Consider the following 17290-nt stretch of genomic DNA (forward strand, 5'->3'; position numbering starts at 1 on the left):
TCAGCAACTCTAATTCTATATTTACAAAATAACTCGTGTTTTTACGTTTACCAGAAAGCAGCTGTTCCAGATTTCTAAAAACTGAAAATTGTACATAAATTGAAGTGTTATTCGATATGATAAAGTTTTCTGTAACTTTAATTCTATATTTACTTAGTTATTAGCAAAAATTAAAATATTTAAATATAACCGAAAGCTCAACCTTAAAATCTCTAACTTTTTACCAAAGTATTATTTAACATACTCCCAATGACTGATCAAAAAAGAAAAAACTTTAATATTATCGAAACCCATTTTTGTTCAACCGCTGGTCTATAACGCGCCATTCTCAGTATTTGTTACGACATTGGGCTATTTTCGCTCTATTTAATAGAATAACCGTGAATTTTAGCCTTTTAGCATCAAAATCCAGTGAAAAATACTTAGCGGCATAAAAAAAACTTTTGTAGAATATCAAGAGATTAACACTCAACAAACTAATGACGTTCGGTGCTATTGAAAACATGTTGTGATAGTTTTACATAATAGAAAATTACAAGGGTACCGCGGAACGTTTTGTAATACATATTAAAATTAGCAAGTCATAATGAGATCAAACCTAGTATCACATATTAGATCAGATTGCAAACTATATTTTTGAGACGTTGAATAATCTATCTAGTATACTTAACACACTATTTCTACAATTGGTTTAACGGATATCTTAATTGCCCGTCTGGTTAAAAATATTACACTAATAGGTATTAAACTATTAACAATTAACCTCCTTCAGACGTATTTCTTGCAACTCATTGTCACATTCATTATTTACAGCATTTTTAACTTCATTCAACTTTTCACACCCATCATCATAGTATAAGTCTCCCTGCAGAAGAATCTGTATCTCTTTTAGACTTTTCCCTTTTGTCTCAGGTACATATAACATGGTAAATATTGTTCCAGCAAAGGCTACGCCTGCAAATAACCAGAACACAGCGCAGAACCCCGCCAGATTCTGTAATACCTGGAATCCCTTGGCTAAAATGAACCCACACACACCTCCAAATATGCTAAGTGAAGACAGAGCTACAGCTTTAACATTTAAAGGGAAAATTTCGGCTGGGATCACAAAAATAATAGAGTTATAGCCTAAAGTTGAAAGAACTGTGGAGCTGATTATGCCAGCAAAAGGAATAAAAGCATAAGGGCTGAGAGATTCTTGGTTTAGTTCCAGGATATCTTTTAGAAAGAAATATGTGCTGACCGCAGCTAAGGATACCCCAGTGCCCACGAGAGAGTAAATTAGCAGGGGACGGCGGCCAACTCTATCCACTAGTATGGAGCTCATTATACCTGAAAAGAAATAAAACAAGCTAATTATTGGAAATACTGGAAAAATTTAAATAAGAATGTATTCTCGACCAGTGGTTGAAGGGTCCTGAATGACTTCAATGAATGATATAAACGACTTGATTTTTTAGAGAGTGAGTTTGTCAGTGATATTGTCAGAGGGCATGTGAAACCGTTTTAAATACTTCTTATGTCCAGCACCTGCTTACTGTACACGAGATACACAAGCTTACCAACAACAAACCGAACAGCACCAAATACAATAACGGCAGTAGACATCTGCATTGTAATCTTACTCTCTTCAAGAATTGTGCTCAAGTACTGCTGCACGGCCATAGAACCCGTCATTATTTGAGTCACTTTCAAACCTGAAATGAAGAAAATTTTAAAGGATTAACTAAATGTAATTACAGTATTTTTTTTATTTTTTATCCCAAAATCACGCAATCATGGTTATGACTATAGTCCAACATCTCTCAAAACTATTAACTCGTTTACTTGTGAATATACTATATGAATTATTTAAATCGACCGGGATATAAACCGTGATTACCTTTTATATATTTTTGGAGCTCCCGATATTTCGACGCAGTTACATGCATCTTATTCACGGACACCTACCCGCTATTATATCTCCAGTTAACCGTGAACAATATGCATGTAACTGTGTCGAAATATCGGGAGCTCAAAAACAATATAAAAGGTAATCACGGTAAGTAAATATTCTTTATTGCACCAACAATTATACATTTTACATACATGTAAAACTACAATGAATTTTAAAGAAAAATAGAACCAGGTAACAACAGGCGGTCTTATCGCTAAAAAGCGATCTCTTCCAGACAACCTTTACGTAGCAGGAAATTTCGAACTCATACAAAAGTCAACAGGTAGTGCAAGGAGCTAAATATGGAGACTATTAAGAATAAGAATAAGAATAAGAATAAGAATAATATTTATTTCAAGAATTTGGCATTACAAGACCAGCAGTACATTGATCCCCACACTAGGCTCAGCCTGTCACGTGGGAATCTCAGAGAAGTATTAAATACAAACACACATACTACTTATATAAGTATTAAAACAATACCTAATATACTAATAAATACAATATATATATATATATATATATATATATATATATATATATATATATATATATATATATTTATATCCCGGTCGAATTAAGTCTAGTGAAACTAACCGTGAATCATTCAAAACTGTTATATGAATGATGCTGTTCAAAGACAAAATATTTTGATAAATGGTAGAAAAAACTCACATAAAACACAACCATCATTGGTTTTGATATTTAATTACGGACTATAAATAGCTGGGTGGATTAACGGTAGCTTGAAACGAAATAAGTAACATACTCCTTCAGAAAAAATGTTTATGCAAAAATTATATCTGTCTATGGTCCGACTATCTACACTACAAGTCTACAACAGTCCAACCAAGTTCAAACTTGATATAGGTAAAAAACATAAGTAAGTCACCTGTTGTATGTAGTTGTGACGTGTTCAAATAGACATTTGTTTTGTTTGTGTGTGTCTTTTAAACATGTATTATCTATTCGAACACGTCACAACTGCATACAACAGGTGACTTACTTAAGTTGTTTACCTATACTTTATTTTTATTTACTAATTTAACCCACTCAGCCAAGCTTCAGCGAATCGACCATTATTACAACATAACTTAATAAGCCACCTTGCTGAAACTCTGTGAACTAAATGGGTAAAAAGTAAGCAGTACTCATGAAGGTGAACCGTTACTTTATATAGACGCAAGATGGCGCCCTCAAATACAGACAACACTGCCCAGTTGGCCAGGACGATTGGATTTTGTTAACTTACACCATCCCACTAACCCGGAATAAACCGGTTAAGCCGCTAACCCAGTTTCAAATTGTACTTGTAACCATGGTAACTCGCGGTTTAACCGGTTAACCCCCGGGGTAGGAGGAACGTGCAAGTGGCGCTAATACAACTATTTCTCAACGTGGGAATACTTATGAGAGTTTGTCGTTGTATTGGGACTACCTTAGGAATGTAGGATTTAGGTATTTTAATATTTAATATTTTAATATTTATAGGACATTATTACACAAATTTACTAAGTCCCACAGTAAGCTCAATAAGGCTTGTGTTGAGGGTACTTAGACAACGATATATATAATATATAAATATTTATAAATACTTAAATACATAGAAAACACCCATGACTCAGGAACAAATATCCATGCTCATCACACGAACAAATGCCCTTACCAGGATTTGAACCCGGGACCATCAGCTTCGTAGGCAGGGTCACTACCCACTAGGCCAAACCGGTCGTCAAAATATATAATAAATATATAAATATATCGGTATACCTGCAGCGATGATCACAGCTTTCCGATATTGTCGACCAATCATCAGTTCCTTAAGCGAGCCGGAGCGGCGAGTTTCATTCCGAACATCGGCCTGCAACCGAGCCAGCTCGTCTTCTAACTCCTGAAGATTTCAATTATGTACATGAAGTTATACAATTATATACTCGTAATTATTATTTTTTGATACCTTACACGTAGTCTTTAAGTCATTGTCTACTCGAATGAATGTAAGAATCACAGAGACGATGTTGGTAATAATAATAATGAGAGATGAGATGAGATACTAAAAAGAGACAAATATTGTATGTGTAATTATAGGTACCAAAACATAAGTAAAAGTCTTAGATATGAAACTTACTGTAGGTACGGTGATAGATTAAAGTACCTATGTCTTTTTACAGAGGTGTGCCAATAAAGAATATTGTATCTAAAGCCCGACCAGAAATATATGATCATTGTCAAGAGGGCGCTGTTATTCTAGGGTGTATTGTCTGTTTAAATTTAAGATTAAATATATATTTCCTATTAAGCAGCAAACATTGTGGTAATATCAAGAAACAAGAAATTGTTATATTAATTCATTTTAGAACGTTGCATATTCTTGTAATTAAAAATTCAGGATTTCAACACAGAACTTGGCATCCATATAGATCTCAATTCTTTTGTAGGCGAAGACAACAATAACACATTATCTTAATTTTATATTGAACTTGGCTCTCATTTCACATTTATGTTTTTGATGGGATATTCTTTACTTGGTACCAGTAAATAGTTTTATGATTGACAAATAAATTAAGTACCTTCTCATCCTTCCGTTGTCGAAGTCTCATCAACGCGGTTTTCGCCTCCCCCACTCGTCCTCTCTTCAACAGATAATAGGGCGATTCTGGTATCCAGAGGCAAGCTATGAAGTACGCCCCGGGCAAAACCAGGAGCATGTAGTTGAGGCATTCGTAGGAGACGAACATACCAATGCTCATGACCAGGAGGCTACCCAGGTTGAACATCACCCGCGTGAACAGCGACAGCGTTGCCCTCACTTCAGAATCTGATATTTCTCCTATATACATTGGCACCAACTGAAACGTAATAGGTACTTTGTTAGGTGAGGTTACAAATGGCGCAAGTGCTGTTTTTAAAGTACCTAACTTGAGCAATCCATAATTAAACCTCAAGATATTTTCACGCTTAAGGTTGAACGGTTTCGACGAAAATTATCTAATATGGAGATTGTTTGAGGCCCTGGAAGGACATACGATGTTTTTTATCAATCATCAACATCATTCCATGCAGACAAAGCTGCGTGCTTTTAGCTAATTATAGGTATTAGGTAAATATTACTTACTGTGCTAACCATCCCAGTTCCTGCTCCCCACAGAAACCTGGTCACGTAGAGCAGCCAAGCTTTAAGAGCGAACGCAACCACTAACTGAAAAGCAAACGATTTTTTTTTTAAGTTTACTCATAATTAGATAAACAAAGGAACTACATTTTCATCTTCGTAAGTCCCTAAGATGTTCACCGTATTACGTAGAAATTAGGGCAACACGGCATAAAATACATTTTGGACTTTTAATAAAGAAGTCAATTTCATTTATACCGAGCCATGACCTATGACAGCATAATGCAATCGTGCTTAGTATGTCCACAAAAAAAAAATGGCATGTATTTCATTCACTAAGAATCTGGATATTAAAATTTGTTAACAAAAACCGATCTCTCTGAAAATTTGTTTACCGTGCCAACGGCGATGGGGCACGCACTGATCAGGACTGATGCTCGCCGACCAAACCTGTCAGCGAAGAAACGCGTGGCCAGGCTGCCCACTATGAAACCCGGCGAAGACATCGCCATCATCCAGCCTATTTCGGCCTGAAATAGGAATACATAGAGATAGTAACATTTGACGAGAACAGTTAGCAAATAAATAAATTATTTATTATATATTTATACGCGGCTCTCGGATTATGCTTCCATATAGGTATGTATAAAATTACGACAGCTAAAATGTTTGCGAGCTGTAAATACATAAAAGTACTCATTAATATATGAATTCATGAATTTTATTTGCGCTGGTTACATAGGGTTGTTAAAAATAAACCCCCTTATTCATAAACGTCTACTAAAGTTACGATGCCGCTAATAATCGTTTGTCCCTTTCCGACGTATCGGTATGATGGAAAGGGACAAATAATTATTAGCGGCATCGTAACTTTAGTACACGTTTATGAATAAGGGGGATAGTATGTACAAGTTCTCCATATTCTACTTAAGCCTATTTACCAGTTTTATCGAACACAGTGTTGCCAGGCGTACGATAATTGTCGTACACGTACGATAATTTGGGCTCCGGTACGTTGTACGTTCCAAAGAGCATTATCGTACGCAAAAGTACGATAATTTCAGCCCTTAGACGATGCCACCAAAAAAGTCTAGTTTTTAAAGCAAAGTATGACACTTTTCTTGCGAAATAGGCTACAATTAGCACCTTTTGGGTGTTCGGCTACTTGGTTTACGTCAAAAATATCTAAATTTCCTGTAAACCGTTTGGATCTATCACAACAATACACAAATATAAAACTTTTTTTGTGAAATTTAGAAGAAAATTGCGTTTTTGTTTGATTATACACCGTGTTTTTTTTGATTTGCGTTAATTTCGAGGGTGCATTCCTGAGCTTAAATTAAGTAACTTTCTCAAAGATACCGATATTCTAACTAACTCCATTTCGGAGATAATCAATCATAAATTTTTATATTATAAGGCCCTTACGAGCGTGTACACTTGCTTTAGGACCTGTTTACTTATTAGTTAGTGTTTAGTGCGAGTTCATACATTTGCTACTAAACGTACGTACTATCTCGGACGATCGATGTTAGAAATGACATTGATATGTCACAGTTTTCAATTGTTTGGTTGAGTTAAATGTAATGCCCGTGTTACAACAACGCTATATGCAACATTTAGTTACTTTTTATAAAAATAAAAATAGTAAAAAAAAAAACAAAAAAAATTTTTTTTTTTTAAATTAACTATGCCATTTAGTTTCCTTAAACGTACTTACCGAAACCCCGGAGTTAACGCAATTCAATAAAAACACGGTGTACATTGGACATGTAAGCTTATTTTGCAAGAAATTTTTGGAGTAGTGCCTTTTTGATAGGCGTACGATAATTTTTTCATCGGTACGATAATTTTGACTCTCAAATACGATAATTCTCTTCCGCTCACCTGGCAACACTGATCGAACAACATGCATACGATTACTATGTACATTTTACATTTAAAAAATCAGCCATTTAGGTCATATAACTAGGCATACAAACTTGTTTTAAACTGATTAAGACAGATATTTTATATTTCTTGGAATCTTATACATTTTTAGTTTTACACACATAAAATATAGACTATGTGTCGTATGTTTCAAGCGAGCTGTAGGTACATTTGGTCTTTTTGTCTTAGTCTTGTCGTTGTAGGTTTTAACTTCATAGTTTTTACTTAAATAATTTTGATTGCTATGCACGAATACAGCTGTTTCGTATATATATTGGTTTGGGGAAAAAATAATTTCGGGTCTTTCTAACAGATGGTGTTAGAGTTGTATGTTTCTAGTAATGATTATTCAGTGAAGTCATTCTAGAGCATGTTTAGAAGTTTCGAGTCTATAGAACATTTTAAAGCGCGAATTAGCGTCATTTGTTTACTTATTCAAAAATTATTGCGTATTGATTATGGAGATTCCAGAAGGCCACTTTCGTCACATTTTACTTTTTTACTTCCGGAAAGGAAATACTGCAGCCCAGGCTCATCGAAAATTGTGTAGTGTTTATGGTGATGACTGCTTAAGTGAACGCCAGTGTCAGAATTGGTTTGCTCGATTTCGTTCCGGAATCTTCGATCTTAAAGATGAACCTCGCCCTGGTCGGCCAACCGTTGAAAAAGTTGATCAAATTCTTAATGAAATCGAGGTAGACCGATATATTTCATCTCGTGACATTGCTGTGAAACTAAACGTCGACCATAAAACAGTTTTAAACCATTTACATAAGCTTGGATACCAAAAGAAGCTCGATACTTGGGTTCCACATGAATTAACATTGAAAAATTTAATGGACCGAGTTTCCATTTGTGAATCCCTGCTGAAACGAAACGAAATCAAGCCATTTTTAAAACAAATGATTACGGGCGATGAAAAGTGGATCACGTACGACAGTAAGGTGCGAAAGAGATCGTGGTTGAAGCCCGGAGAAACTTCACAAACAGTAGCGAAGCCCGTATTGACGCCAAGAAAACAATCCCACCAAACACTCAACATCACCTTCCTTGGCGTCAATACGGGCTTCGCTACTGTTTGTGAAGTTTCTCCGGGCTTCAACCACGATCTCTTTCGCACCTTACTGTCGTACGTGATCCACTTTTCATCGCCCGTAATCATTTGTTTTAAAAATGGCTTGATTTCGTTTCGTTTCAGCAGGGATTCACAAATGGAAACTCGGTCCATTAAATTTTTCAATGTTAATTTATGTGGAACCCAAGTATCGAGCTTCTTTTGATATCCAAGCTTATGTAAATGGTTCAAATCTGTTTTATGGTCGACGTTTAGTTTCGCAGCAATGTCACGAGATGAAATATATCGGTCTACCTCGATTTCATTAAGAATTTGATCAACTTTTTCAACGGTTGGCCGACCAGGGCGAGGTTCATCTTTAAGATCGAAGATTCCGGAACGAAATCGAGCAAACCAATTCTGACACTGGCGTTCACTTAAGCAGTCATCACCATAAACACTACACAATTTTCGATGAGCCTGGGCTGCAGTATTTCCTTTCCGGAAGTAAAAAAGTAAAATGTGACGAAAGTGGTCTTCTGGAATCTCCATAATCAATACGCAATAATTTTTGAATAAGTAAACAAATGACGCTAATTCGCGCTTTAAAATGTTCTATAGACTCGAAACTTCTAAACATGCTCTAGAATGACTTCACTGAATAATCATTACTAGAAACATACAACTCTAACACCATCTGCTAGAAAGACCCGAAATTATTTTTTCCCCAACCCATTATATACCGTGTTTTTATTGAATTCCGTTAACTTCGGGGTATCGGTAAGTACGTTTAAGGAAACGAAATGGCATAGTTAATTTTCAATAAAAAAATTTTTTTGTTATTTTTTATTTATAAAAAGTAATTAAATTTTACATATGTATAGCGTTGTTATAACACGGACATTACATTTAACTCAACTAAACAATTGAAAACTCTGACATATCAATGTCATTTCGAACATCGATCGTCAGAGATAGTACTTACGTTTAGTAGCAAATGTATGAACTTGTACTAAACACTAATCAATATGTAAACAGACCCTAAGGCAAGTGTACACGCTCGTAAGGGTCTTATAAGATACAACATAATTATTGATTATCTCCGAAATGGAGTTAATTAGAATACCGGTGTCTTTGAGGAAGTTACTTAATTTAAGCTCAGGGATGCACTCTTGAAATTAACGGAAATAAAAAAAACACGGTGTATATAACGAAGGCAACGATAAAAGTTTGTGTAGTTTAAATATGAGTTTACACGTGTCTAGTGGCTTAAGTGAAAATAAAGCTCTAATACATTTTTTTTAACAAAAGCTTTTTGCATATCAGGGTAAGACCATAGCGGAGTACAGGGGGCCTACCGCGAAAACCGAAATTCGCAAATTGCGGGGATCTTTCTCTTTTACTCTCACTAAGACGTAATTAGAGTGACAGAGAAAAATGCCCGCAATTGACGAATTTCGATTTTCCCGGTAGCCGCCCAGACATAACGTAACCGTGGTAGGTATGCTACTAGGGCGGCCTCACGAGATACAGATTCTCGTAACTTTCGGAGTGGAAAAATAATGTTATTCAATTTGTTACACATATTTTCAACATGGACATTAAAGTTACAATGCTCATCCAAATGTATATCTATAAACTTTGCGCTGTGATATTTATCAACTTGTTCTCCGTTATAAGTGATGTCAAGTTCTTTAGGTTTGCCATTTCTATTGAGTTATTGTACATGTTTAGTTTTAATAATATTTATGGACAGGTTATAGTTTTCTAGCCATTGTATAGTCTTTTGTAAGGTTTGCTTTATCTCTTGTTCATAGGTCAGATCATTCACGGTATTATTATCGTTGTGTCGTCAGCGAATAACACTGATGGATATCCTATAATTTTCGGCAGATCATTTATATAAAAGGATGTGATTTGTTAATTGGGTAGGTGTCTACTCTGCTCCAGGAATGTAATAAATAGAAACACCATGTTTAAATAGGTACGAGTTTTGTTTGACATTGTTACATAATGTATTGTATTTATTTACCTCGATTCGATTTCGAAACTATATTTCTGGAAAACCATAAATCAATCTAGTATCAGTAAATTAAAAAGCTGTACAATTTAGACGCACATAAAAAATACAGCAAACTAGCATAAAAACTCGCATGGCACTTACAGATCTTTGAACAATATCTGATTTTCCGTAAAGTTCGTGTGCAACTAACGAGAAAACAATTACAGCCATTGTAACACTATCAAAAAATAGTTCTAGGAATAGTTTAAACTAACTTTGCATAGACTTGGTAGGCAACGGCATGATGTGAAAGCGCCACCATAAGCGTCTAATTTCTATGGAAATGCCACGTTTCTGGTGTGGCCTTACACTTTGTTGCTGCCAAGTCGATGCGTAGCTTGGACTCTAGCTTGATTATCGCAATAAGTATGCGATCATATAGCACAAGCAAAAAAAGAACAGACGCTTAGCACGAGGAGTTTCGTACTCTGACCCGCCTGTTTCTATCTCTATCACACGTGCATAATTATAGTGCTGTCCCATGCCCATGATACCGACGGTCATTGACACTGTGCGAGCTGGAATGCTATTCACCGTGGTAAGCGTCTTTTCTTTATAAGTATTATGCACTGGCTGCACTCCGCTGCACTTACATCGCTGATTTGAAAACCCCCTTTCTTTAGCTTGGGTAGCACAGGCGTGGGCCAAGCGGATGAAATGCCCAGCGTCAAAGAAGCCAGAGACACTGAAATTAAACAAATTGCTATAATAAGTAATAATAATGGATTATTAATATGCGTATCAGAGATACGAAATATTGATAAAGCTTCAGATTTTTTAAAAGAAATGTTAGTGAATTGAAGAATTTTAAAACCTTGACGTTTCCAAATTTCCCAAATCACTAAAATTTGAGTTCTCCTTAGAGGTACAGAGAACGATGGGTATGTCAAGGCTTTACTAGGTAAGCAGATTTCGCCCGTATTATATATCACACCTTGTATCTAAGTATCTATACTCGGCATACCGACAGTCAATCAATCGTTATCATTTATTTAGTTACTGTAAAAGGATACCTTTATATATCCGTATACGGCGGCACACAAGGTTGATAGCTCGAGATATAAAATGGAAGAAATTTTAACTTAAAATAGAATTTCATGAAGTTCAAATTTCTTTAATTTTATATCTCGAGTTATCAACTTCTCGCTGCCGTGTACCGCGTGTACGGAATATCTAGTATGTAAATAAAATCGTAATATGCATAGGTATTTATTTGGCTTTAGCTTTCATTTCTCTCATCGAAGTAGGTAATCATTTTTCTTCTTGACATTGCCAAAAGGTTCTTGCCATTCTTAGCCGTTGGCGAAGATGGGCTTAGCTTGGGCATGATTATGCTCATGGCGAAAGTTATCGCACACGTCCTGGCTCGAATAATTAATTTCTCCTTCTCGTCTGGCTCTTTTCCATCGTCTTGAAAACTTGCCCATGTGATCCCATTGCCAAAGGTCTCCAATCCCACGTCTTTTTCTCAGTGCCGCCCTATTTCTAGTCTTCCGATCTTCTCTAAAGTAATTGAACATTTTGTCAACAAACTTCTCTCTTCTTTTCTTAACAGATATAACCTATGGAATCCCTTTCAGTCTGGTTTCCGTCCCGGGCATAACACAGCTTTAGTCAAGGTGATGATATCCGATTTAATATAGAAAAAAAGGAGCTAACGGCATTGGTTCTTTTAGACTTCAGTAGTGCATTCAACGCCGTGGATTTTGATGTACTTCTCGCTATTCTACGTAATTTCAATCTGTCCCCATTAACCTTATTTTCTTGATTATCTTAGTCCGTGATTACGGAAGGCGCCAGCGGGTTATGGTCGAGGATACTGTTTCCTCGTGGTGTGAACTGTCCGGGGGTCCCTCAAGGCGGGGTACTGTCCTCTTTACTTTTACATAATAATCACAAAATCTCTTGTCTCCTCGTACCATCTTTATGAGGATGACTTGCAAATCTACTCAGAGGCAAGCATAGATAAGTTGGGATCTTTAACAAGCCAAATTAACCGGTATCTGGATTCTATCCGCGATTGGGCATCATCATTTGACCTTATGGTCAGTGTGAAGAAGTCGCAGGCAATTTTGATTGGGAGTACTCACTTGCAATGCCTGAAATCATCTTCGATGGAACTCACATTCCTTTCTCATTGATCAGACGCTTTCGTGGGCTCCCCATGTGACTGACTGACACCAGTAGGGGACTCTTTGCTTCCCTGCACTCGCTTCGTCGTCTCCAAAGCTTCTTCCCTATTCACAAAAAAGTAATACTAGCACGTTCTCTTTTGATTCCACTTCTAGATTATGCAGATATCACCGTACTAGATTTCACTGAGGTACTGCTTGATAAGCTTGAACGTCTGCAAAATGTGTGCATCAGATATATTTTTGGGTTACGAAAATTTGACCCCATTTCATCTTTCCGCTCCCAGCTCAAGTGGCTGCCCATCCGTCGCCGTAGAGAGATCCATATACTTTACATTCTCTTTAATGTCTTGTTTTCTCCTTCTTTCCCTTCTTATCTCTCGGAGAGATTTAAATTGTTAGCAGTCAGCAGCGGGCACCGACTCCGCTCCAGCGCGAATCTATCGCTATGTATCCCACCTCACAAACATCGATCCTATGGCAAGTCCTTCACGGATTACTCTGTCAAATTATGGAATTCATTACCATCTTCTCTTCGACAGTGTCAATCTGTCGCATCGCTAAAGGCGAATTTAAAAAAGTTATGACTTTCGGACGAAACTTAATTTAAAAGATGTGTGCGGTATTGATAGTTTTTGTATACATGTAATATACGAGTATATTATAGAATATATATGTATTTAGTTGTATATATGTTGTATATTTTGTTGTAGGTTATATACCATTGCATGTATATTGTAGGTTAGAAGTAAAATAAATACCTTTACTATTTTAAATTATTTTTGCGCCAATTTAGTACAATACGGATGTCTAGCGTCTCCAATTCTTCCTCAATTGCTCAAAGGTTAACTGGAAGAGATCCCTTAAAAGGATAAGTTCGCCTTTGTACTAATGATGAGTGTTTTATTTCCTGTTTTGTTTTCATTTTTATACAATAAAGAGTTTTACTACTACTACTAATTTATGTTTTACCTATACACATCAGCTTACCCGAAAAGGCCGCCAGGTACTGGATCCTCCGATTCTTATGCGTAGTTATCGTCATCTTTACTTTCTTTTTAATCTTTTTCGCACATCAGCAAAACATGTTCTCTGGTGTTCTAAACGCCCATGAATCCTGAAAGAGCAAAAAACTAAACTGAGTTTACAATATGTCCTTTACATACGTATTGGTTTTATACTTGTACAAGGAATCCCAAATCCCAACTAAACGATAAATTGATTTTTTTTAAATAGCAATACAGATACAATTACAAGAACACACAGATAGAAACTGAATATAATTATTATGTAGTTACTATCGCAAATATGGACTAGCCGTGTTTATAGTTGTAGAAGTAGCTACAACAGATAAGCAGTAGCTTATTTCTCTGCAAAACACACATTTAGAAAAAGCTTTGAGATATCAAATAGGTCAAATAGATTGTTGTGAAAAGTTAGACATTAAAAGTACGCCTAATCGCATAATTATTTAAGACCACATAAAGATTTGCCATTTACGGTGTGTATCAATTAGGTTTTTCAGTACTATCTACATAATATCCTATATGATGTCCAATGTAAGAATAAAGTAACCCTTAGCAAACAAAGTCCTTGACTGTAACCTCTATTAATATATTTTATGACGACTTGCGTAACTGCAATCGGTGGTGTTCTGGTGTTATACCAGTGATTTTGCACTAATTAGGCGGTCATGAGGTAATTTATAAACACAAAATTGCTTGATGTATAATTGATTTGACTCATACACAATAGCTACTAACATTGAAGAAATAAATACTAATTACTAATTAATATTTTCAATTACCCCTATATATAATGTGTACAAATTACGTTGGAGGTCGCGGGTTCAAACCTCGGCCAAAAATATGTATACACGACTTTATTGCCCATATGTTAAAGGTAGTGTATGCATATTTTTGACACATTTTTCGCATCGATATTTTCAGACGTGACTGTACCAGTTTTTTTCGTTCGTACTTCGTTTCGACTGTGCCAGTTACTGGACGTGTTTTTCGGAACTTACGTAAGAAATATCATTTGATATTTACCAGTTGATTTTCGGTGAAGGAAAACATCGTGAGGAAACCGGACTAATCCCAACAAGGCCTAGTTTTTTACCCTCTTGGTTGGAAGGTCAGATGGCAGTCGCTTTCGTAAAAACTACTGCCTACGCCAAATCTTGGGATTAGTTGTCAAGCGGACCCCAGGCTCCCATGAGCCGTGGCAATATGCCGGGACAACGCTAGGAAGAAGAAGAGAACGGTCACTCGATCAGTCCGTATGATTAGACTCCAGTACAAAAACAGTTGATTTGTAAAACTTAATGTAAACTTTTTGTAATCCTAATCACAATCATATATAATTGTAGCGAACTACTTACGTTGTTATTGTCGGTGGAATATTCGGAATGTAGGGAACATTCCGAATATTCCACCGACAATAATTAGAAAAAGTCATCCTTATTACTGAGATAATAGAGCTTAATAACCCTGTATGCCAGTAGTGCCGGTAGCACATTGGATAGCCACTCAATATTCTCAGTAAAACCATAACACAGCGTCGACCAATCATATACACGTATCACCTTTGTGTTTGATTACTAAAACGCCAAATCGTCTAATAATACAGCAAACAAATTACTGCAAACTTGAACTTGAGATACCTATTATTTTAATACCTATAAGTATTGCGAGTAAATTTAAAAGTGGAAAAATTACTGTCTTGGGTGAGACTTGAACTCACGGCCTCTGGATAATAACATCGCATCAAATCTAGCATCTGGTTAACAGCATCGTTCGCAGATGTTTCTGCTTGTTAAAAATTAATTTTTTTACATTTTAGGTTATGGCGTCATTAATTTTCAAACTAAAAAACATCAATGAAAAAAATTAATTAAGTATTGCGAGTACCTATAAGACTATGTTTTAGGAAGACAAGGTAAACGAAGGTGGCACAAATTGGTCGATAAATTTAGCGTATGTATATTCATAATGTAGCTCGTTTTGCGGTAATGGACAAGCTATTCGTCAATAGAATATTGATGTAGAGTCATCATGGTGAGTAGAGTCGTTTGAATTATTATCATTCTGGATGTTGTATTTTTCTAATTTACATAAGTTACGCTGATAATGAACAAACAATATTTGAGTGAATTAAAACAAAGGAAGATGTTCTTCTAATTAAATACTTCTAATTAAATTAAATACAGAATGTTTTAATTTTTATTTCATATTTAGTCGGCTCGATGACCAGACAAAAGAAGTATTCATGAAACTTTAATTTACTTATTTACTACTAGTTGATATTCAAGAAACTTTAATTTACTTCTGTGTACTTTCCAAATTAAATCCACTTTCTTTTAGTGTTGTGCCTATAGCATGGGACATCCTGTATAGGAAATTGTGGTTTACGCATTATTAGAATCTTGTATGAAATTATAGGTACCTAATTAAATATAATATTTTACAATAAAATACCGACCATACAAAAGAATATAATTAAATAAATTATACCTTTAAAAATCCAAAATTCGGTGCAAATGCTCAAACAATTGGCGAAAACATTGGGCCCTAAATAACACAACCGCATGTAAACAATCTCACACACTTAACGTTCACGCACGCTCAATACATTTAAAAATAGAACTGATTAAAACAGAAACCACATCTAAATGCAAAATCATGGTACAGAAGACCAATTTAGTCATTATTTGACGTAAATATAAAGTCTACGTTTATTTTAAAAAAAACTGTGAATATACAGGTTATATTGTCACCGGGCTTTTAACACAATAGCGGGTCTGAGAGCGTCATGTCCGTTTCAACTCGCTTTCGGTACTGATTGTAGATTGTGACATTTGTGACTGGCTGACATCATTTCAGACGAAATAGTCTAACGCGTGAACGCTGATTACGTTTAGCTGTCGCGGATCTCAAAGTCAAGGTATATTGGTTGCCTGAAAATATGTGCTCTGTAAGTGATGGAAATAACCTGTCTGGTCTGAAGTTAGATGCCTATTGAATGAGCTACTGCCTATTCGCAAGCGAAACGCTGTAAGTTCCATCCAGTTTTAATGATTCTTACGATTCTCTTGAATTACTATACCATATGTTATCTTGTCGCATATCATGGTTCAAATTCTATGTAGGAGAGAAAGGAACGGATTAGTTCCATGTCCTCTATAGTTTAAGTTAGCTTATAGGCAGTCAAAGTTTATCATATTGAGTGGAGTACACAAATACAATCACATCGTCGGACTCGGCAGAGCATTTTCATCTTATTACGTAACATGACCATGACCACACAGTTTACCACGAACCCGTTTTAACCTAGGTACCATGCTATTTCTTGGGCCCTATTTTTCGTGAACAGTCTGTATCAATCAATACGGATGAGACTATGTCAAAAGTAGGTATTTACCATTCTTTAAAAATTGTAAAAAATCTTAAAAAGATATATGTCAAACAATTGCAGTGTGGAATATACTTTTGAATGCGAAGTGTTGAAATATGTCTCTACTTATTCGTAAAAAAATATTAGGGGTTGCAGAAACTTTAGGTACTTACGTTGTTCTATCCGCTACTATTGATGCTGTCTGTACTCGCTTTATGCCGCCCGACCTAGAGTCCTAAAATAATGTATTCTAAAACAGTTTTCTGACTTGATAAGTGTCGTAACTTTTTGACTGAAATATAACACACTTATTCTTTCAAACAATATTCAACTCTTTAGGTAAGTCAGTGATTTTTACCCGTCTGCCAAAGGGAGCAGGGTAATGTTTTTCGAGTGTATGTATGTATGTATGTCTGTTTCTTTGTGGCCTCCTGTAGCCTAAACGGCTTGATGGATTTTGATGTATGAGGTATCGTTAGGATGTTTTGGGGGTATTTAAAAACATATAAACTAAACCAAAATGACTATAAGTAGGTAACCCTCTGTTGGTCCCCGCCTACGATACTTACCATCAACAACAATATTCTTGTGGGATTGTTTTCCTCTTTTTTAGTGTGCAGTCGTTTTTTGTTTTTTTATAATATTTTTTTTATTTTATTAAACGTAAAAA

The 17290-nt window shown here is 35.7% G+C and overlaps 1 protein-coding gene across 2 annotated transcripts; it reads right to left on the reverse strand.

Moving 5' to 3' along the window:
* Positions 1 to 319: 319 nt before the first annotated feature.
* LOC133522064 (facilitated trehalose transporter Tret1-like) lies at positions 320 to 17070 on the reverse strand. 2 transcript variants are annotated; one of them, XM_061857258.1, is made up of 9 exons: positions 15741 to 17070; positions 13216 to 13342; positions 10687 to 10778; positions 5444 to 5578; positions 5052 to 5135; positions 4507 to 4785; positions 3707 to 3827; positions 1563 to 1697; positions 320 to 1332 (listed from the first exon to the last, which is right to left on the reverse strand). In XM_061857258.1, the coding sequence occupies exons 2-9, from the start codon at positions 13268 to 13270 to the stop codon at positions 752 to 754; spliced, it is 1482 nt and encodes a 493-aa protein (XP_061713242.1). In that variant the 5' UTR covers positions 13271 to 13342; positions 15741 to 17070; the 3' UTR covers positions 320 to 751. The 2 variants fall into 2 exon arrangements, with proteins under 2 accessions (XP_061713242.1, XP_061713243.1); XM_061857259.1 differs by having other exon boundaries at positions 13216 to 13358.
* Between the last annotated feature and the right edge of the window lie 220 nt (positions 17071 to 17290).

The sequence above is a fragment of the Cydia pomonella genome, chromosome 10 (genome assembly GCF_033807575.1).
Source record: "Cydia pomonella isolate Wapato2018A chromosome 10, ilCydPomo1, whole genome shotgun sequence".
Classification (NCBI taxonomy): Eukaryota; Metazoa; Arthropoda; class Insecta; order Lepidoptera; family Tortricidae; genus Cydia; species Cydia pomonella.